At 39.6% G+C, this 21,940-nt stretch overlaps 1 protein-coding gene across 5 annotated transcripts in view; it reads right to left on the bottom strand.

Annotated features, from left to right (window-relative positions):
• MGAT4A (alpha-1,3-mannosyl-glycoprotein 4-beta-N-acetylglucosaminyltransferase A) overlaps nucleotides 1–21,940 on the bottom strand; it is a 133,285-nt gene that overhangs the window by 94,585 nt on the left and 16,760 nt on the right. For 4 of the 5 annotated variants that reach the window (XM_075130644.1, XM_048858381.2, XM_048858341.2 and 1 more), the window contains exon 3: nucleotides 289–456. In XM_075130644.1, coding sequence (XP_074986745.1) covers nucleotides 289–456 — 168 coding nt within the window. The remainder of the gene's footprint in view (nucleotides 1–288; nucleotides 457–21,940) is intronic. The other variant, XM_048858362.2, reaches the window with a different exon arrangement.

Genomic DNA, 21,940 nt, shown 5'->3' with positions numbered 1-21,940 from the left:
TTACTAGGCACTTGAACAAGTATATAGTCCTTGAAGAGATTACAATCTAATTTAAAATATGATACAATGAGTGAATATAACAAACAGAGGGAAAGGAGGATGAAGGAAGGGGGAGAGGTACCAGAGATAAGAACATGTTTATATAAACTAGCTATATGCACTGTTGGATGGTTTTCAAGCATTTGTTTTTTTAGGATATTTTCTTTTAATAATTATATACAATAGACATCAGTAATCTAAAGACGTAAAACGTTAAGCATAAAAAAAACCCTGTATCATGGCTTGTACCTGAAAAATTGTTTAATGCATCCTTACTTCCATTTGTTTCTGCTACTGCACGTCTGAATTGCTCCAAGATGGCATTTAGCTCAGAGGAACGCTGCAGGGTCCTATGCTCAGCAATGCGAAGACGTTCCTTTAAAGCATGAAATTCCCGTTGATAAGCAATCAGCTTTTCTAGAAGGAAAAATGTCTGGTTACTTACTTTTGAAAACATTTCATCTGCTCTTCACTCCCCAAATAACGTCCTTATATAAAACAATTTTGTTGCAAACTTTGGGCCTAGAGTCTCTGAACAAGTAGAAAAATAATTTCTTTTGTGGAAGGCTGAATGACAACCTTTATCAAATTATTAAGTTAAATGCAATATACTCCTGTTAACTCCAATGTTAGAAGAATTTAGATCAGTGGTTCTCAACCAGGGATATGCAGAGGTCTTCCAGGGGGTATATCAACTCATCTAGATGATATTTGCCTAGTTTTATAACAGGCTATATAAAAGCACAAGAAAAGTCAGTACACTAACATTTCATATAATTACTTGTTTATATTACTCTAAATACCATACACTGAAATGTGAGTACAATATTTATGTTCCAAATGATTTATAATTGTATGGTAAAATGAGACAGTAAGCAATTTTTCACTAATATTGTGCTGTGACACTTTTGTATTTTTATGTATGGTATTGTAAACAAGTAATTTTTTTTAAGTGAGGTGAAAATTGGGGTACATAAGACAAAAATCAGATTAGGGTTGCCCCGTCTCTGGTTTTTTACCAGAATGCCCAGTCGAAAAGGGACCCTGGCGGCTCTGATCAGCACTGCTGTTAAAAGTCAAGTTGGCAGCGCAGGCAGTCTCCCTACGCACCTCCATGCAGCTCCTGGGAAGCTGCCGGCATCTCCCTCCAGCTCCTAGGCATAGGGGCGGCCATGGGGGCTCTGCGTGCTGCCTCTGCCCCCAGCGCCAATTCAGCAGCTCCCATTAGCCAGGAACCATGGGCAATGGGAGCTGAGGTGGTGGTGCCTGCAGGCGCAGGCAGCGCTCAGAGCCATGTGGTGGCGCATCCGCCTAGGAGGCGGAGAGAGATCCTGGGAGCCACCTCAGGTAAGCGTCGCCCAGAGCCTGCACCCCTCATCCCCTCCTGTGTCCCACCCCATGCCCTCTCCTGCACCCCAAACCCCTCATCCCTGGACCCACCCAAGCCCACACCCCCAGACCAGAGCTTGCACTCCCTCTCGCATCCCAACCTGAGCCAGCCTAGAGCCTTCTCCTGCACGACAAACCCCAGCCCCACCCCAGAACCCACATCCACAGCCCTCACCCCCCTGCACCCCAATCCCTGTCCCGTACCCTGAACCCCTCATTTATGGCCCCACCCCAGAGTCTGCACCCCTAGCCCAGAGCCCATACCCCCTCCAACACCGTAACCTGGAGCCTTCTCTTGCACCCCAAACCTCTCATCCCTGGCCCCACCCCTGAGCCACACCCCCACCCAGAGCCCTCAGTCCCTCCTGCACCCCAACTCCCTGCCCTAGCCCAGAGCTCTCTCCTGCACCCCAAATCCCTCATCTCTGGGCCCACCCCAGAGCCCTCACCCACCCACCCTCACACCCCAACCCCCTGCCCAGTGAAAATGAGAGAGTGAGCAAGGGTGGGGGAGAGCGAGTGACAGATGGAGACAGGTAGAGATGGAGGGAGCGGGCGGGGGCATGGCCTCAGAGAAGGGGAATGGTGTGGCATGGCAAGGGTGTTCAGTTTTCTGCAGATAGAAAGTTGGCAACCTTAAGTCAGACACCTGAAAAAGGTACAGTAATCCAGAAAAGTTGAGAATCACTGATTTAGATGATGTGGTAATTATGCAGATACTTCTTGCAGCAGAGTCTAAAACACCAAACTTTTTGGACCAAAGTACCAGATAAATTTTAATTTCAGAGTGAAACAACACAGAACCTATTTATTATTTGAATCATTCAGAGGAGTTAGTGTAGCTGTAGCAGTATCAGACTTGGCAGCACTACTGACTCATAAAAAAAGACTGAAGCAGACATGCGTTTGGAAATTGTTTGCAAAAGATATGTATCTTTTGAATAATTTGTATGAATGAATAAATGGAGTTTGGCGATATAGTTCAACTTTAATTATTTAATCCTTTAGTACTAAGTTACCAGCAATCTCCCGTGACTAAAACTGTGGATTCCTACTCGTATTAGTAAGCAAATGTGTTTGTAGGTAAATACACATACATTTTTTTCTTTTTTTGAGGTGTAGAAAGAAAGGAGGGCTGCAGTAAACACAAGAACCTCTCAGTGATATCCTGAGTCCTAGGACACAACCACCCAAAGAAGCTAACCATCTTCCCTTCATTGTTGCCCTCTTCACTTTGCCAGCCTGTCAGCTCCCTGTTTTGAAGTCCCCACCTCTGATCTCAATCCATTTAATCCCTTTTATCTAGGGAATGGATGTTCCAACTATCCATCTGTAATCCAGTGGTGATCTCCCATGCCAACTTCTGAAAAGTGCAAAGTTAACTCTACTTAACTAAATTAAAGTTTTGCAGGTAAATTATCTTTTTGGTTGTTAAAAGACTAATACAGTACAATTCCTTCTCTATCCATGCACTGCTCATCTTTCCCTTGTTCTCCATTAAAGATTGATTATATTGTATTTCTTTCTTTGTCCTTTTTTACCCCTATTTTACATTTATTTTCTCTCTGTAGTTAGGATGTATTATCCATTTAATATTTTGAAAACATAATTAGTTAGCTAAGATACCCTGTGTTTAGAAAAGAAGGAACAAAACACAGTTCACAACCAACCTCTTGATATGTGTCAGTTTGTTTTGCACAGAATAATACACACAATGGTCTATTGCTTCCTACCAAAAAACCCAGGCAGCTAATTGAAATAAGAATTATTGCTTAGTTAGCAGTACCAAAATAGCTCATAGGGATCTCTTGACACAAGTAGGAAAACTTCAGACTTTTAATTATTTTAGCAAAAAAGAAAACATTAAAATTTAAATAAGTTAGAAAAACAGGTCACTAAAGGATCAATAACTTAAATGAAAATATACTTAAGTTTCCACCATATTACCGAATGCTTCTTTCCTTCTATTTATGTTGAATCTTACAATAATTTAATAAAACAGAGGAAGGAATTGAGATACCAAATTACTAGCCTCCATAAAGCTGATGGAAGGACCCCAAAAGAGATCTATCTGATGAATAAAACACCATTTGTTCCCGTACAGAGAAGCAGCAAATGAGTAGAAAATTTAATGGAAGATTTGGTCTTCAAAAATTCTGCAGGTTTTACAGCTTGATCCTTGATATTTTTATTTAAGAAGCATTTACCATTTTACTGTAAAAATGTGAAGCAGACGTTTTGCCATACACTTTGCTTTGGAAGCCAAAAGGATCAAATAAAAATATTAATACTCAATAACTGCTAATAGAGATTATTTTCCTGTTGAGAAATTACATAAGAACTGAATGTTTTAATTCTTTGTCAGTTATTTTCATTCAGCCAGCATAACTCCAGTAATTAAAAGTAAATGTTTAATCTGTCTTAATGTTCTGAATTTCCTGGAAAATTAACACTGTCTGCTAGTTTAGCAGTTAGGTTTCTCCATCTTTTTTTTTCTTGATCCAAGCACTGCTCATAAACAGGCAGAGTCAAAAACCCAGACATGCTCTTTTGGGAGTTTGATTCTTGTGTGGTGCTCATGAATGTAATGGGAGTTCCACTGGCACCTCAAGAGAAGAACACACTCCACAAGCTACAAATACTGTCCATTTTCCTTGCAGCCTCAGCCCCACACACATTCTATATTATATAGTTAGGGTTTTTTTAATTCCAGTTCCGGCCAGCTAGCAAGCTATTTTTTACAATAGATGCCAATTTTCTAAACTCAGCAAGAAGAATCTGGAAATATTAGTGAGTTTTTCACTGGTTTTTAAGTTATATTTTCTTTATTACTAGTCCAGTGTGTTAAAATGAACCCTTGATGATTTTAACAGTTAAATGGTCTTTTTTCCCTTAGCAAGAAAAAGGGGTAGCAAAAAAATAAGAAAAACAGGAGAGAAAAACCATAGTGTAGTTTCATTTTATATAGATGTCTGCCAGAATATCTGAATACTGTAGCAGAAGCAGCCTAAATTGTAGGTTAATAGTTTGCATGACCAGAAAGCTCTGAATATCAACATTTCAAATGAAAAATAGTCTGAACATTAAAATGGCTAAAACTCTCTCCAAACTTTGCCCAAGTCACTCTGCTGCAGTAATGTTACAATGTTGAAGATTAAAGCTTCAGAGTTCTTAAAGCTGTCAATAGCTTTTAGATTAAATGGACAAACTACTGCAGAATAACCTTTATAATTGTACATTGAAAGACTCCATAATACAATGAGTAGAGTTGCAGCCCCTGTGGCTATCATAGGTTTCATGATACACCAGTCTTGAGGGTAGGAATCCTACAAAGAAATCTAGAAAGTATAACTGGAAAAAGACGGTGCTACAACTACAGCAGGAAGTTGTTTAAGAACAAGTTCTCACATTACTGTTTAGAGGTATTCTAGTATTTTTAAAAATCTACCAACAAGGGTGCAGAAGATACAATTAAAAGTATAAGTTTCTGACTACACTACTGCTTTTACCAAAAATTGTAATTGTGTTCACACAGGGTTCACATGTATACATATGGTTAGCACATGGTTCCTAACATCATGGTAGGTGTGGACAGGCTAGAATCTAAGGCCAGAAGGGAAAATCATGATCCTCTAGTCCAGGGGTTCTCAAACTGGGGATTACGACCCCTCAGGGGGTCATGAGCTGTCAGCCTCCACCCCCAAACTCTGCTTTGCCTCCAGCATTTATAATAGTGTTTAATATAAAATGTGTTTTTAATTTATAGGGGGGGGTTGCACTCATAGGCTTGTTGTTTGAAAGGGGTCACCAATACAAAAGTTTGAGAACCACTGCTCTAGTCTGACCTCCTTCACATTGCAAGCCACAGAATCTTATCCACCCACTCCTGTAATAGACCCATAACCTCTGGCTGAGTTACTGAAGTCCTCAAATCCTGATTTAAAGACTTCAAGTTACAGAGAATCCACCATTTATACTAGTTTTAAATCAGCAAGTAACCCATGCCCCATGCTGCAGAGGAAGGTGAAAAACCCCCAGGTGGGGAAAATGTATTTAATAGAAAGCTGATGGACGTTACAATTAAATGTAGTGCCAATAGAGGAAGTTCACACCTTTCCAAGTTATTGTTTCAGTCTCTATGCAGGCTCAGGATAACAGCACTACATTATTGCTATACCCGAGTTCACATTTGAAGGTTTCTTTTGCAACCATAAAGGTCACTTTTAAAAATACAATGAAATCTTAAATAGGGGAGCACAAGAAGACAGTAGGGAGGAAGTGGGCATTTGGCATTTACCTGTGTACAATGCCAGATGAGTCCCGTTAGGGGGAATTGCCAAATGCTAGCCCTTTAAGAGGAACAGATTCCAGGATTCAAAACTAACAAGCAGACTCAACAATACTTTAGTGAAGCAAATATATAAAAATGGGTTACATTGGTATGTTTTTATTAGCCTTATACTCCAGGTCAGTCATCAGATGGCGATAGTTAAGTCTTCAGATCCTGGAAGAATGTCTCTCTATTGGAGGCAAAAGACCAATCTGAAAAAGAGAGGAGTGAGAAACAAGCCTTTGGTTCTCAAAAATCTGATTACAATTTTGTTCATGCTGCTGTCCATCAATTTCAAACAAAAAACAGCAACCCCTCAATCTGGACTGGTAAATCTGAAGATCCAAAAAAGTCTTCCAATCATATCAATTTTTGTATTCATTTGTTATGAACATTTATATCTTGTTAAAAAAAGTGAGCTATGCCGATCTAAAATACCTTTTTGTAATTAGTTACCTATTTTGAAAAAATGAATTAAACCCTACATATTACTTGCAACATGAAAGTATCAGTTGAGAATGTGGCTGTAAAACAGTCTTGCACTTTGCTACCTCAGGTTTGCATCTAATTTATATATATTTCCCTAGCTGTATTATTTATGGGTGAGAGGTTTTTCGCAGGAGTTGTGGGTGAAATTCTATGGCCTGCGTTGTGCAGGAGGTCAAACTAGATTATCATAATGGTCCCTTCTGACCTAAATATCTATGAATCTTCCCCTGTAAAAACAAGGAATCAAAATAAAGTAATTGGTCTATTTAACAGATGTCAATAGCCTTATTCATCTAATGTTTGACATTTTTGTCATCCTGCAGGTTTTTTAATTGACTGAGTACTACTAAAACACATGCTTTCAAAACAAATTGTACAGTAGGAGATTGTCAGCAGGCATCCTCAGAAAAATCACAGCCCTTGCTACATTAATTCTCTCAGACTGCTATGCCTACTAAAACTCAAACTGAACCTTTTCCAGTGGAGTTCAAATTCTTATGTGAGATGTATGGGTCTTCTTCAAAAACAAAACTGTAGTCATAATACTTCAGAACCGAAAGTAAAAATGTATTTGAAACAATTCCTACCCATGTTTCCAGCATAATGTAATCATGGAACCACACTTAATGTAATACTTAACAAAATCTGCATAGCAAATTTCATAGATTCATAGACTATAAGACCAGAAGGGACCACTGTGACATCTATCCTGAAATGCTAATATGAAGTTTACCAATCTGTATTTAAAAAGTGCATTGTCAAGTTAAAATTCATATTTTAAGAACAAGTCTCCTCACAACTGATGCTACTCTTATTTTATTTCTTTATAGGCATTTCTATGGGGATTATCACCCCACACGAATAACAGGTTGTCAAGGTTCCTCCCCCCTCTGAATGCTAGGGTACAGATGTGGGGACCTGCATGAAAACCTCCTAAGCTTATCTTTACCAGCTTAGGTCAAAAACTTCCCCAAGGTACAAAATATTCCACCCTTTGTCCTTGGATTGGCCGCTACCACCACCAAACAAATACTGGTTACTGGGGAAGAGCTGTTTGGAAACGTCTTTCCCCCCAAAATACTTCCCAAAACCTTGCACCCCACTTCCTGGACAAGGTTTGGTAAAAAGCCTCACCAATTTGCCTAGGTGACTACAGGCCCAGACCCTTGGATCTTAAGAACAATGAACAATCCTCCCAACACTTGCACCCCCGCCCTTTCCTGGGAAATGTTGGATAAAAAACCTCACCAACTTGCATAGGTGACCACAGACCCAAACCCTTGGATCTGAGAACAATGAAAAAGCATTCAGTTTTCTTACAAGAAGACTTTTAATAGGAATAGGAGTAAATAGAAGTAAAGAAATCCCCTCTGTAAAATCAGGATGGTAGATACCTTACAGGGTAATTAGATTCAAAACATAGAGAGTCCCTCTAGGCAAAACCTTAAGTTACAAAAAAGATACACAGACAGAAATAGTTATTCTATTCAGCCCAATTCTTTTCTCAGCTATTTAAAGAAATAATAATCTAACACATACCTAGCTAGATTACTTACTAAAAGTTCTAAGACTCCATTCCTGGTCTATCCCCGACAAAAGCAGCATATAGACAGACACACAGACCCTTTGTTTCTCTCCCTCCTCCCAGCTTTTGAAAGTATCTTGTCTCCTCATTGGTCATTTTGGTCAGGTGCCAGCAAGGTTACCTTTAGCTTCTTAACCCTTTACAGGTGAGAGGAGTTTTCCTCTGGCCAGGAGGGATTTTAAAGGGGTTTACCCTTCCCTTTATATTTATGACACAGGTAGAAGATATATTTTTTAAATTCAGTTAAAATATTTTGTCTATTTTTTTCCCCAGAGTTTGGACAATGAAGACGGGTCCAGTTGCTTATGTGTCAATTTAGTACCATGCACTAGTAGAATGCTGCAAACAGTGTAGAGGAGTATATTTTTACAAAGCTCTTTCCACAGAATATATATTTTAACTCTTAAAAATATTTGCATTTCTCTTAGGTTTCATAAAAGCTCATTTTTACAAAATCTCAATCTGAGGTCAAAGATGACCTAACAGAATCATTTTGTTATTATGAATGTAGGCTAGAGTCTTCAACTACTTCACCTTGCTCAATCAATTTGTTACTCCTCACATGAAAGAATTAATTACACAAATAGTTATCCAACTATGCAACGCCTGGAATTAAGTTTTTTGACCCAGCTTTAGGAAATTTTCCAATGCACAGAAATCGGGTGCATCTGGTGTACACAATGTATTAAAAATGCTCGTTTTCTGTTGAAAAAAACTTCACGTAAGGACATGGAAGGGAAGTAATCGCTGTGATATATGAAAATCCCTGCTCACAAAACAAAACAAAAAAAAATTCTCAATTAAGAAATATCAAAGAACATGGCTTATTACAGGTGATAAGATTGTTAAAATTCCAGAATAAGAGTGCCCTCATTGGGAGCTATTTCAGAATAGCACAATTCACAGTAGTTATTCTGGTCAATTTCCCTTTATAGGCAAGCCCTAATACTGTAAGAGAACTTTGCTGTGACTTTTCTGCATTTACCTTGAGATTTCTTATCTATACAATAAAATTCCAGTATTGTCACAGTGTGTCACTCAAGGCTACAATGTCTGTTGAGTTGGTGTGAAGCCATGGAAAGAGCTACAAGCATGGCTGGGAGCTCTTTTTGTTCATAATATCAACAAGTTCAATCATTACGGGGATTTGCGGTGTGGTATCGAAGTTCTCAGTCATTTTGACTTTTTACTTTGACAAATTACATCCATGCAACACCAAGACATGTATCTATGCCATGCCAAGACTCCTAGATCATGATATCAGAGGTAATCACTACCTTACTGTACAGCTAATTGGCATGCAACAATTTCACTGGCTATAAGGAGGAGACTGCTCAGATGGTGGATTACTTGGCTCAATTGCCACACTGATGCAACAGCATGGGGTTTTGGATTCTAGTAGTTTAATTACTTTCCCAGATTTTCATTCTTGTTTTCAAAGTCTGATGCATTTTCTTTTTAAGACAGAATTACATTTGGTGTACAATTTTTTGTCAACAAAGTTTCTAATTGCCAAATATCATGACTCAAGGAATCATTCAAGTTTTTATCTATTCCATGAGAAAAAATGACATTGAACTGGAGTTTAGGTTGAGTATAACTGTAATTTAAGAGCAGAAAATATTAGAGGCATGTTGTAAGTATTCCAAATCCAAGCACTACAAACCAAGGAAATTCAAGATTAAGGTTACATTTTAGAAGAAATCCAAACATGTTAAAATTAGGACTGTCAAATGATTAAATAAATTAATCGCAATTAATCACGAGATTTAAAAAAACATGATTAATTGCAGTTTTAATCACACTGTTAAACAATAATAGAAGAATAGAATACCATTTATTTAAATATTTTGGGATATTCAGTTCAATCACAAATTTAATTAACGCTTTTTTTTTTTTTAACGAATGTCATCAGCATGGAAACATGTCCTCTGGAATGGTAACCGAAGCATGAAGTGACATATGAATGTTTAACATATCTGGCACGTAAATACCTTGCAATGCCAGCTACAAAAGTGCCATGCAAATGCCCTGTTCTCACTTTCTGATGACATTGTAAATAAGAGGAGGGCAGCATTATCTCCTGTAAATGTAAACAAACTTGTTTATCTTAGTGATTGGCTGAACAAGAAGTAGGACTGAGTTGACTTGTAGGCTCTAAAGTTTTACATTGTTTTCTTTTGGAGTGCAGCTATGTAAACAAAAATCTACATTTGTAAGTTGCATTTTCACAACAAAGATTGCAGTACAGTACTTGTATGAGGTGAACTGAAAAATACTATTTGTTTTATCATTTTACAGTGCAAATATTTGTAATCAAAGATAATAATATAACTACTACATAAACAGTAAAACTACTACATATACTACTAGTAAAACTACTAGTATAAACTACTACATAAACAGTAAAAACAGTAAAATACTCAAGGTATGTACAACTATATATTTCTGAAGTCCATCACATGCTAGAGAACACTAATAACTGCGACCTGGACCACGCAGCAGTCAGAAGGAACTGAAGATGAGGTCGATCTGCTCGGCCCTTTATCACCTCGGACAAAAAACTGTTACCTGTTCTTGGGACCAGCCAAAAAATAACCACAAAGGTCGAACTAAAGCAGTACTGAGGGTTGATTAATTATTTGCTTCCCTTATTTGCGCAGTTATACTCACAGGCACATCCCATTCATACTCTGACAGGCTGAAGACACGGGTGTTACTTTTGATCTTAGGTGACTAAGACTGGCCAGGTTTTAGCTGCCCAGAGATCGAACCACTAGGTGATGAGAGTCTCCGAAGTCCCTTCGGATCTGCAGGAGGGCTCTACTGCTTCCAGTCTGGTCCCGAGTTCTTTCTGTCATGGGTTACATCTCTCTCTGGCCGCTACTGCCGTAGGTATATATACAGCCCCATATACACCTTGGTTCCGTAAAAGGCAGTATTTGCTTCTTTACTTTGCCACTGGCTGTCACTCACTATCTCACTCATTCCTTACATTGACCGATTACATGTTCATAAGGATGAATACAACTGGTGATACAGAGCATTGCAGCTTTAAGGACCTTCCGTTGTTTCTAGTGGTTTTGTAGCAGAACAACAGGAAACCGTACAGACTACATGCGAAAGAGCAAGTTTGGGGAGAGGGGAGAGATAAGAGGGGGCGCGTGCAGCAGGGCGCATGGGGGCTGTGTCCGGCTACAGAAACCATGAGGTGAGCCACGGGCATATGTGCAGACCAACAGACGCTACTACTTTCAAAATCTCTGTCTCCAGCTGAATGGTGTGCATGCAAAAAATCAGTGCAATAGAATAGGGACCATCACTTGAAGAAAATCTGTATTTTCTTTGAATATATACCATCATGCTCAGGCTACAATATCTGAGAGTTTTACAAATCACAGTACAAATTTCATCACCTGGTCTAGTCTCCTTCCTTCTCCTTGGAGCCAACTGGCCTCTTTTTTTAATTAATTAAACTACTTATGTGGAAGCGTATACCAGACAAAATGGTTTTCAGCAGCATTTCAGAAAAAGACTGAACCTCAGTAATAATGAAAATATTTTTTTCTGCTCTACATTAGCGCTTAACCCATTTTCAATACTGGCTCAGGGGAACTCTGTTGAAAACCATTTTCAGCAATGGTTCAGCTTCCTAGCATAGAGAAGGCTTTTGTGACACTCATCTGACAGTTACAATACAAAAAGTTATGGTGTTAAAAAAAACTGTGTTGACATAATGCAAACATGTGTCATCCATGTCTGTGCCTTGAAACTGCTTAAAGTTGATGTATGGTGTCCTTGAAATGTTAGAAGTGTACTGACATGGATGACTGCTTCCTGTGGACTAATTAGCTGCCTCACTCCTGACTGAAATGAGCTCCTTTTAAGAACAAAACCTTTTAAAGGAAGTTCCAGAGGGTTATTAAACCTGAAGCAGAAGATTAATCAGCCATGCATAAACAAAACAAAATATAGATCCTATAAATAGATGTTCTTAAAGAAACTGCCTGGGATCAAATTTCATTAGGCATTCTTGACAATTTTATTCTCTAGGCCTCCAGAACTATGGCTATTCATAAAGCTGCTCTGCATATTTTTATTATTTTGAAAGTAGTAAACTGAAAAGCTTATTTTTTTAATTGAAGATTTTAAAAAAAATATTTTATCCTATTCATCTACGGAACTCAGGATAATTTTCCTGATGCATTTTTAGATACCTCAAAGCTATCAAACCTCTATTATCCTTCAAGTGAAATAGTCACAATAAGTTATGGAACATGGCTCTGTTAAATCTCTCTCTATATTAAATATACATCCCAATCACAAAACCCCTTCCCTTCTCCATAAATCAAATAACATTATTTTCCTGCATCAAAGACTTGTGAAGGAATGGAGTATTCGGTGTCCCACACATCTGCAGAGAGCAGTGCAAGGCAGCTGAGCCAGAATGCTCCCACAAACATCCAGTAATAGAAGTGTAGCAGTTACTAGACATACTCTACAGCTGTTTCTGAAGCTTCATAGCAAGTTTTCAGTGCGGGCAAGCCACTTGCCAGGTCACACCTAGTCACGCTCTGAGCGCTAAGCATATCAGAGCACAGGGGGTGGGGAGGTTACAAATACAGGAGTTAAAGACAGACCTTTGGGTTCAGTGGCTGATCAACACAGGACCAAACGATGTGCTTGCTATGAGGGCTGGGTCCCCATCCTTGTACCACTTTGGATACAAGTGAATGTTTATTCCAGCTTTACTTAGTAGAGAAGCCCTCCATTAGAATAAGGTTTGGTCCAACCTGGTGTGTTTTATGGCCCTAGAGGAAGACCTAGTTGGGGTGCATTTGTTACCCTTCGAGACTGCAGAGACTACAGAGTTTATATTTAACTGCTTTAAACTGGGATTCTGACTCAGTTAAAAAGAATGGGGGCAGAGGCTCAGTGAGGTGACAGTTTCTAAGTTCTTGCCCGATTTAGCTGGGCTTATGAGAGAGAGAGAGAGAGAGAGAATGGTAGAGCAAGAGCCTTATAGAGATTCAGGGAATTGATGTGTTATATGTTGATCCTAAAACCTGCTTCACTTTGGATACATGCTATGGATTTCTGTCTCACCAGCAACTTCAAGGATCAGTAAACTATTAACCCATTGACTGGAAAGCTGCTAGCTGTGGAGATCCCCATACAGTTTGCTGACAGGTCCTGGGATATTGAAAGGACTGAGATGCTGCCATTCTTCTCAAGCTCTGAAGAGACCAGGTGACACACACCCCATATATTATGACAACACTATGAAGACTGAGAAATCATCTGTGAGAGCAGATCAGAGGGGAATGCATTTTGATATGTGCATTAAAATACAGGTGTGTAATGTTATGTTGATTATGTAAAAGTAGGGATACCTGTAAAAATAACACCAGTAGATTTACTACCTAACAGCTTTTGTTTAAAAGTTATTCATAGTAGTCCAAATACTATTTACCATATTTCACGCCATTTATAATGTTTTCTGTATGCATTAAATGTTTTATTAAGAAACTGTAGGGGGTTTCTCTCTCACTCTCTGAAATTGTCTAGTACTTGTCAGGGTTTTACACATAATAGCCTGTACTGAAGCAAAGAGTTAAGACGAGCAGCAGGAAGAAGGTGGGTGTTGCAGAAATATACATAATATTGCCTTTGCATCCCTCTTCCCCATTACATTTAGAAGATAAAAACATACATAAAGCAAAAACAGTTCTTTTTTCATATTTGATATTCCCTGAAGTAGCTCTCAGAATTTGACTAAGTCTCATGATATTTAGTATTTTTCTTCGAATCCTAGTTACAGGAATCAAAAGACTGAATCTCGGATTTCATTTAAAAAATAAAAAGCAACTTCATGGTTGTGGCAAAAAGCTTGAAAACATCAAACCATTGAATCCTAAAGAGTCAGCAACCAGAAGGTAAATAAAAATCCCTAAGGTTTTTTAATTAATCATTTCTAAGCAAATGTAGTCTCTGTGACCCGACTTAAGATTTAAAATGTTTGAATCTGGTTATAGTTTTACAATGAGTTGGACCCAAATCCAACAGCACTGCGCTAGTGCACATAAAGTGAAACTAATTATAATTAACTAAAAACAAAATCTGAAAGTCAACTATTTTTGTTAGCAATTTGAGTGAAGTGCCAAAAGTTTTAAACACCCACACAGTGAGATAATTAAAAATTTGACACCTACTAGGCCAAAGGTTTAAGTCTAAATTGTATGACTCAAAGCAATAAAACGTGTAGTGGTGGCTGTGCAGTGTATAAAGATAATATATACTGCCACTCAACTTCCTAAAATACATTTTTAAAGTGTTACTTTATGGCTCCTGCTTTTCTTAAGCCCTTCCCTTCCTAGCTTCACTCCACTTTTTCTTTACTATAATTCCCACTTACTCTCTTTCTATACATGGAGTGTAAACAATTCAACAGATATTTAATAGACGGAACTTAAAATTTGAAGTTCAGGGGCAATATGCAGAGAAGTCAAAAACCTTCCCCCTCCTCTCTCCAAACCATTTAGAAAGTACTGCAATTTTTACCAGAATACTAGCACTTTTGTTAGTAAAACTTTTGTCGGTCAGGGGTGTGAAAAAACACACATCCGACTGACATAAGCTTCATCGACAAAAGCAGGGGTGTGGACAGCAGTAGGTCAGCAGGAGATGCTCTCCTGCCAACATACCTACCACTGCTCGTTCGGGGTGGTTTAATTATGTCAACAGGAGAGCACTCTCCCATCGGCATAAAACGGCTACACAGGAGACCTTACGGAGACCTGTGCCGCTGTAAGGTCTGTAGTGTAGGCAAAGCCCTTAGCACGAATCAATCTTTTTTAGTAGGTGTCTGAAAAATTTGAAGCTCTACACACCCATCCTCCCGACTGCTGCTGGTAGGTATAAACACACTCTCCCCTCAAAACCTTTAGGGTAGTCTACACTAGAAGTGCTACAGGAGCACAGATGAAGACGCTCTATGCCAATGGGAGAGAGCTCTCCCATTGGCATAATAAAACCACCTCTGCGAGAGTATACATGTTGGCGGGAACAGCTCTCTCACTAACATAGCACTGTCCACACCAACATTTAGGTCGGTATGACTTACGTCACTCAAAGGGGTGGCTTAGTCACACCCCGTGAGTGACATAAGTTATACCAACATAACCTGTAGTGTAGATCATCCCTTGGCCTGACTGCTCATCATAAGTGAGTGGATTTTTCAAACCCAGATTAAAAAAGGAAAGAATTTTAACATCTTGTTTACTTTTCACTATTTTTTGTAGCCTGTTTACTTTTTGCACTTTAAATCATCTTGACCTATGAGTATAATCCAATCACTCTTGGTTTAGTTTGTTTTCCACCCCCACCCTACTTTCTGGTTTGAATGCATTAGCACAGTGCTGAAGTGTCTGAGCTGAAAACTTTGGAGCTCGATTTTATGAGGTGTTAACCACCTTCACCTCCCATTATAAGGGAATATTTAAAGCAAACAAAAGTCATTTTCACTGACTTAAAATTGCTTGAATAAAAACATTCCTATTAATGAGAGGTGGTTAAACATCTTTATTAAAAACTCTAAATTTTAGGCTTGAGCTATCTGAAAACATTTCTAGAAAATTGTCCCAACTGTGATTCTATTTAATCATGAAACAAAGGAACAGAAATAGAGTATAAAAATAGGATAGGCCCTTACAATCTGTACAATTTTCCTGTAAAATTCTAAAATAACTGAGTCACAATTTCATTGACACAGAAGGAAAGAAAATTAAGGGAAACAGATGAAATGGTTTAAATCATCATATATACTGAACTAGGAACTAATGATTGTCACTGTGAAAGTTCATACAGATTTGGCAGACTTTTCATATTTTATTTGTAAAAACAACATACAGACTTGAGTTGTTAATTATTTTCCTTGACACCTTTCAATATACTAAAAAAAAATTTGATTGTCAGTCAAAAAAGAAATATGACAAGTTGTTTCTAAATATTAGATAAACAAAAAAGTTTTCCTAGAAGATTAGACCTTGTTCAAATTACAATCTTGACTTGATTTTCTTGTTGTCTAACTGAAGCAGTTGTGTCTGCACTTTGAAGGACAGAGTACGTAACCTCACAGACTGATCATTCTTCAACAATAATTTAAGGACCCCAATGAAACAAGTTCATAGGGAAATTTTGCTTTCAAAAACAGATGCAAAAATGTAGCAGTCAGTTTTTCAATTAACACACAAAACAAAGTAATCGCTCAAGCAAGGTGGTAAAAATTGTAGGACTCAAATCCAAATTTAGGAACATGTCCTTGACGCAAAATACTTCTGAACTGACCTCAAAAATTCTTTCACAGATGGTTTCCTGACACGAGTCAAGCAGCATTTTAAAAAAGCAACAGACAAGTAGCTTCCCTTTACAATAATATTAAAATCTTAAATTGCACTTTTCATCCATAGACCACAAATCACTTAAAGAAAAGTGAGTATCATTATCCTCATTTTCAGTTGAAGGCACAGCTCCCACCTTTAGATTTAGTTCTGCCCACTAGTTTCAAGGAGAATGGAAACCCCACAATAGAACTGTAAGACACACAAAAGAATTCTCAGTTACAATCAATTCCAAGAGTAGTTTCTCCATTATAATTACTCATAGAATTGGCAACAATCAAAATTTAATCTTGATGCATGTTATTGCTTACACAATTTCTAATTCTTTTTTGAGGTTTCCTTGTGTGCAGGAAGCTGCCAGTCCACCCCTTCCTTCTTTCCTTACACAAGTGATAACAGTTTTTCAGATAGTGAGCTGCATTTATATCCTGCTTACGACTGAAATGAAGATTAATATGCAGCAAAGGCATTTAAAATATGTTCTCAAAAAAGAAAGATTCTATGAAATGAGGAGACCCTAATTACCTTCCAAATAAGGAAAAAAGTTACAGTAAGCTACTTGTTATTTTACTTCCAAATTCTGATAATTTAATTCTTTAAATACTGTACTATTCTCATTTATACCAGGGTCCAATCAACAGGATAATTTTTTTTTAAGATTTTTTTATATATTGCGAATCCTGTTTACTGAGGCTAAATACAGGAAGTAACACACAGACACCGAACTAATAACTGTGAGCAACAAATCCTCCTGAACCAAAGATGAAAACAGTTTACCTGGAGCGTAGATAGGATAAAACCTTGGTCAGCACCAATTGGTAAAAAGCCAAATCTTCACCATAGTTCTTGAAATTTTGTCTCATTGTTGACAACTAATGTTGCTAAAGGTTCTGTTTCACATCAGAAAATTAGATAAACCCAGCTACATCTCTCAGGGGTGTGAAAAATCCATATCCCTGAGCAACAGAGTTAAGCTGACCTAAGTCCCAATGTAGACAGTGCTAGGTTGATGGAAGAATTCTTCCACTGACCATGCTACCGCCTCTCACGGAGGTGGATTACCTATGCTGATGGGAGAACCCCTCCCATCAGTGCAGTCAGTGTCTATACTGACGCGCTACAGCAGAATGGCTGCAGCTATGCCACTACAGTGTTTCAAGTGTAGACAAGCCATAATACCCCAGCCATACTTGGGAGGACCAATGAACATAAAAGCATTTAAAGTGATCTCTGCAATAAGATTTGGAAGGTTTAAAAGAGGTGGGACTTGTAAATTACTTTTATATTATAGCAGAAATTTGATACGAAAGTTGTAAAACAGTTACAGTGTTTAAAGCAGCCTAACACTAACAGTGGCACAGTTGCACATCTATCTAGGAGTTTTTGTTTTTTACAGCTGGATAAAATAAATGGGAACAGGTTTTAATCTCTTTTGATGTAATTGATTTTTCTATGTACCTCTACATATTCATAGTACAAAACAGAAAGGACATAAATTTAGGAAGTTTGCTATTTTTGTTTTCTTATAAAGCTCAAGACCTCATGCTCTTCTCTATCTCACTAATGAGAGAGGTGGTGGGCCAACCATTTGTAGGACATAATATCACTGTACGAAAACAAAGCATCAGAAAATCTAGACTCCTATTAAGGAGCTCATGTCAAGAGAAGCATATGGTTCGCTGTCTGTGCCTCGGCTACAGCCAATAAGGATAATTAAGTACATGTTGTGTGTGGAAATAATTCTTGCAGCTTAAATGTTGCCCATTACTTTATTTCATTGTAGCTTAGGTTTCTTCCCCCCCCATTTTTAAAAAATGTCTCATATTTGATTTTTTTCCATCTCACTGCTAATTTTACCAGTGTTCATACTTGTTGCTCAATGGACTCAACAACATACTTGTTCTGCTGTCTTGTGTTCCTATGTACTAACACGTTTTTCTACTTCATTGTTCAAGTCCCAGTTATTTGGTTTGTACTTCAGTATCAATATCAAGAAGTGATGTTGACTGTGTTGTCATTTCCTCCTGACAGGATGAGATAGCAATACAAAAAATTTCTCATATTCTGAAGTCAAATGTTGAATGAGTTCCACAGTAAGCACCCAACACTTAAAATACCTCTGATCCTCACTGAGATCAGCAAGAATTAGGAGGTTTCATATAATTCAGTTCCTCCCCCTTTATTTCCGCTAAAGCTGATGTCTTTTCCAATAGATTACACTATTTTCAATCACAGAGATAAAACAGTCCCTATTCATAATACAGCAGATTAACTGAATTTTTGCATTTTTAACTATATGCATCAGAAAAGTCCCACCGCAAATCATGGTTTCTTACAATTTGGAACACATTTAATACAGCTTTCTTTTGATCACATTCACCACACCTTATGTCCATGTGTATTTGGCTCATTACCATAACTTACAATTTCAATTTTGCAAAAATATCTTTCATTTTAAAACCAACAAAATCAACAGAAACACACAGCAGTGCTTAGAAAATACACACACTGATTTCATTCAAAATAGTCATGACGCAGAAATGAAATTCTTCCAATTAATTTTCTGAGCAGGGTAAACTTAAGTCATTTTACAGTACTATAAGGGATCAAGGTATTTATTATTTTTCATTAGCTTGTAGAGTTTTTTTTAATTACTTGAATAGGTTATTATCAGCTATGTTGAGTGCCTAGAATCTTGCATATTGTGCCTTTCATCCCAAAGGAATGGATATTCCTAATGTAATAAAGTTATATTTTAGGAATTAGTGTTCTAAGTGAATTCTTTGAAAAATGCATGTTCAGTGGAATTGTAAAAGATTACTCATACTTCCCAAATATAAAAAAACCAAACAGTTACGTACCTCTCATAACTGTTGTTCTTTGAGATGTGCTGCTCACATCCATTGCAAGTAGATGTGCCCATGCCACGTGCACAGTCATCGAAAGGTTTTCCCCTTAGCAGTACCTGTTGGGTCAGCTGTGAAGCCCCCTGGAGTGACTACTTCATGGCGGTGTATATAGGTCCCTGCCAATCCGTCACCTCTTCACCTGCCACCACTCCATCTTGCCAGAGTACTCCAACAGAGATGTAGGTGGGTGGGTCTTGGAAGGGACATGAACACCACATCTTGAAGAATAGTTACGAGAGGTAGGTAACCGTTTTTTCTTCTGCAAGTGCTTGCTCATGTCAATTCCAAGTAGGTGACTCCCAAGCAGTCCCTAGGAGGAGGGGTCGGAGTTCACTGAGTCACAGACTGCTGCACCGCGCTGCCAAACGTGGGATCATCTCTGGCCTGCTGGGTAATGGCGTAGTACGACATAAAGGTGTGGATTGATGACGTCGCTGCCCTGCAGATATCTTGAATGGGGACATCTGCCAGGAACGCTGCCAAGGAAGCCTGCAATCTTGTGGAGTACGCTGTTATTGCTAGGGCAGGTATTTTTGCTAGGTCATAGCACGTCCTGATACAGGCCGTGATCCATGAAGAGATCCTTTGGGACAACACCAGAAGCCCCCTCATCCACTCAGCAATTGCAATGAAGAGCTGTGTTGATTTTCGAAACCGCTTTGTCTGCTCAATGTAAAAAGCTAACACTTGTCTGACATCCAGGGAGTGGAGCATCCATTGCCAGTTACTAGCATGCGGCTTAGGGAACAACACTGGAAGAAATATGTCCCAATTCGCGTGGAATTGTGAAAGTATCTTTTGGAGGAAAGTCAGGTGTGGCCGCAACTGTACCTTGTCCTTATAAAAAACAGTATAAGGGGGCTCGGAGGTCAAGGCCTTAAGCTCAGACACCTTCCCTGGCTGAAGTTACTGCCACCAGGAATGCCACTTTCCAGGAAAGGTAGAGGAGGGAGCATGTTGCTAAGGGCACACAAAGAGGGCCCATCAGCCTCAAGAGCACCAGGTTGAGATCCCATGGGGGGATTGGCTGCCTTACATGAGGGTACAGTCTATCTAGTTCCTTGAGGAAGTGGCCAACCATGGGGTTAGCAAATACTGACCAGTCGGCAGAACTGGGATGGAAAGCAGAGATGGCAGCCAGAAGCACCTTTACTGATGATACTGCCAGGCCTTGCTGTTTCAGGTGCAGTAAATAGTCCAGGATGAAGGGAATCGATGACTGTAATGGTGGAGTGTCCTTTTTCAGTTACCAAGCCAAGAACCTCTTCCACTTAGCCAAGTAAGTGGCTCTAGCAGACGATTTCCTGCTGCCAAAGAGAATCTCCCTAACAGAGTCTGAGCATGTGAGCTCCAAAGAATTTAGCCACAGAGTTTCCGTGCCACGAGGTGGAGAGACTCTAGATTAAGATACTGGAGGCGGCTGTGGTCCTGGGTGATCAAGTCCAGGACCAGGGCAATAGGTGTGTCTACTGACAGGTCTAGAAGCATGGTGAACCAGTGGTGATGTGACTATGCCGGTACTGTCAAGATCATTGATGTTCCCCCTCTTTGGACTTTCAGCAGGACCTTGTGCATGAGCGGAAAGGGTGGGAATGCATACAGCAGGTGTCCCTTCTAAGGAAAAAGAAAGGCATCTGCGAACAAGCCCGGGCTGTGATTCAGGAAGAAACAGAACTGCTGACACTTCCTGTTGTACCATGTTATGAACAAGTCTATCTGGGGAAATCCTCACCTTCGGAAGATGTTGATCACAACATCCGGGTGGAGGGACCACTCGTGATTGTGGAAGGACCTGCTGAGATGATCAGCCAGTTCATTCTGAGAGCCCGGAAGGTACGATGCCTCCAGATGTATCAAGTGGGCAATGCAGAAGTCCCACAGCTTGAGGGCTTGCTGGCACAGGGGAGAGGAGCAAGCACCACCGCCTGTTTATATACACCATAACTTGTATTGTCTGTCAATATGGATACACACACCTGCAGATGGGTGTGAAATGTCTGGCAAGCAAGGCGAGCTGCACATAACTCCCTGACATTGAGTGCAGCAAAAAGTTCTGCTTTGGACCAGAGACCTTGAGTCCTGAGTCTTCTTAGGTGCGCCCCCCCCCCCCCTCCGCCCAACCCATTGCTGACACATCCATTACTAGAGACAGCAAGGGTTGGGGCCCGGAGAAGGCCGCTCCCGCACACACCACTTGCAGGTCAAGCCACCACGGGAGGGGCTCGATAACTGAAAGAGCGTGACCAACTTGTCTAGGCGGTCTCAATTCAGCCTGTATACCAAGGCTATTCAAGCTTGAAGGGGTCGGAGCTGAAGCCGTAGTAGTGGGGTATCGCCTCTATGATGGCGCCCATGGCAAAAACACCTGTTTCCGGAAGGAATGCCCTGGCTTGACTGGAGTCTAGGAGAGCTCCAATGAACTCTATCCTATAAATAAGGGTTAGGGCTGATTTCACCACGTTCAGTATCAGTCCGAGCCTGTCAAATGTCACCTGAACCAGGCTCACGTGGTCCTCCACTTGGGCCCTAGAGTGGCCCTTGATTAGTCAGTTGTCTACGTATGGGAATACTTGTACCCACTGCTTCTGGAGGAAGGTGACTACAACCAACACCCAAGGGGCTGCCAAGAGGCCGAAGGGGAGAACTGATAGTGGGCATTGTTGACCAGGAAGCGGAGAAATCATCTGTGGGACGGGACTAGACACGTAAAAGTACACGTCCTTCAAGTCAAGGGCAGCGTACCAGTCCCCCAGATCCAGGGAGGGGATAAAGGAAACCAGGGAGACCATGCAGAACTTCA

Source organism: Caretta caretta, chromosome 1 (assembly GCF_965140235.1).
Source record: "Caretta caretta isolate rCarCar2 chromosome 1, rCarCar1.hap1, whole genome shotgun sequence".
Lineage (NCBI taxonomy): Eukaryota > Metazoa > Chordata > Testudines > Cheloniidae > Caretta > Caretta caretta.
The sequence above is the reverse complement of the archived record's forward strand: the minus strand, read 5'-3'. Positions and strand labels throughout refer to the sequence as shown.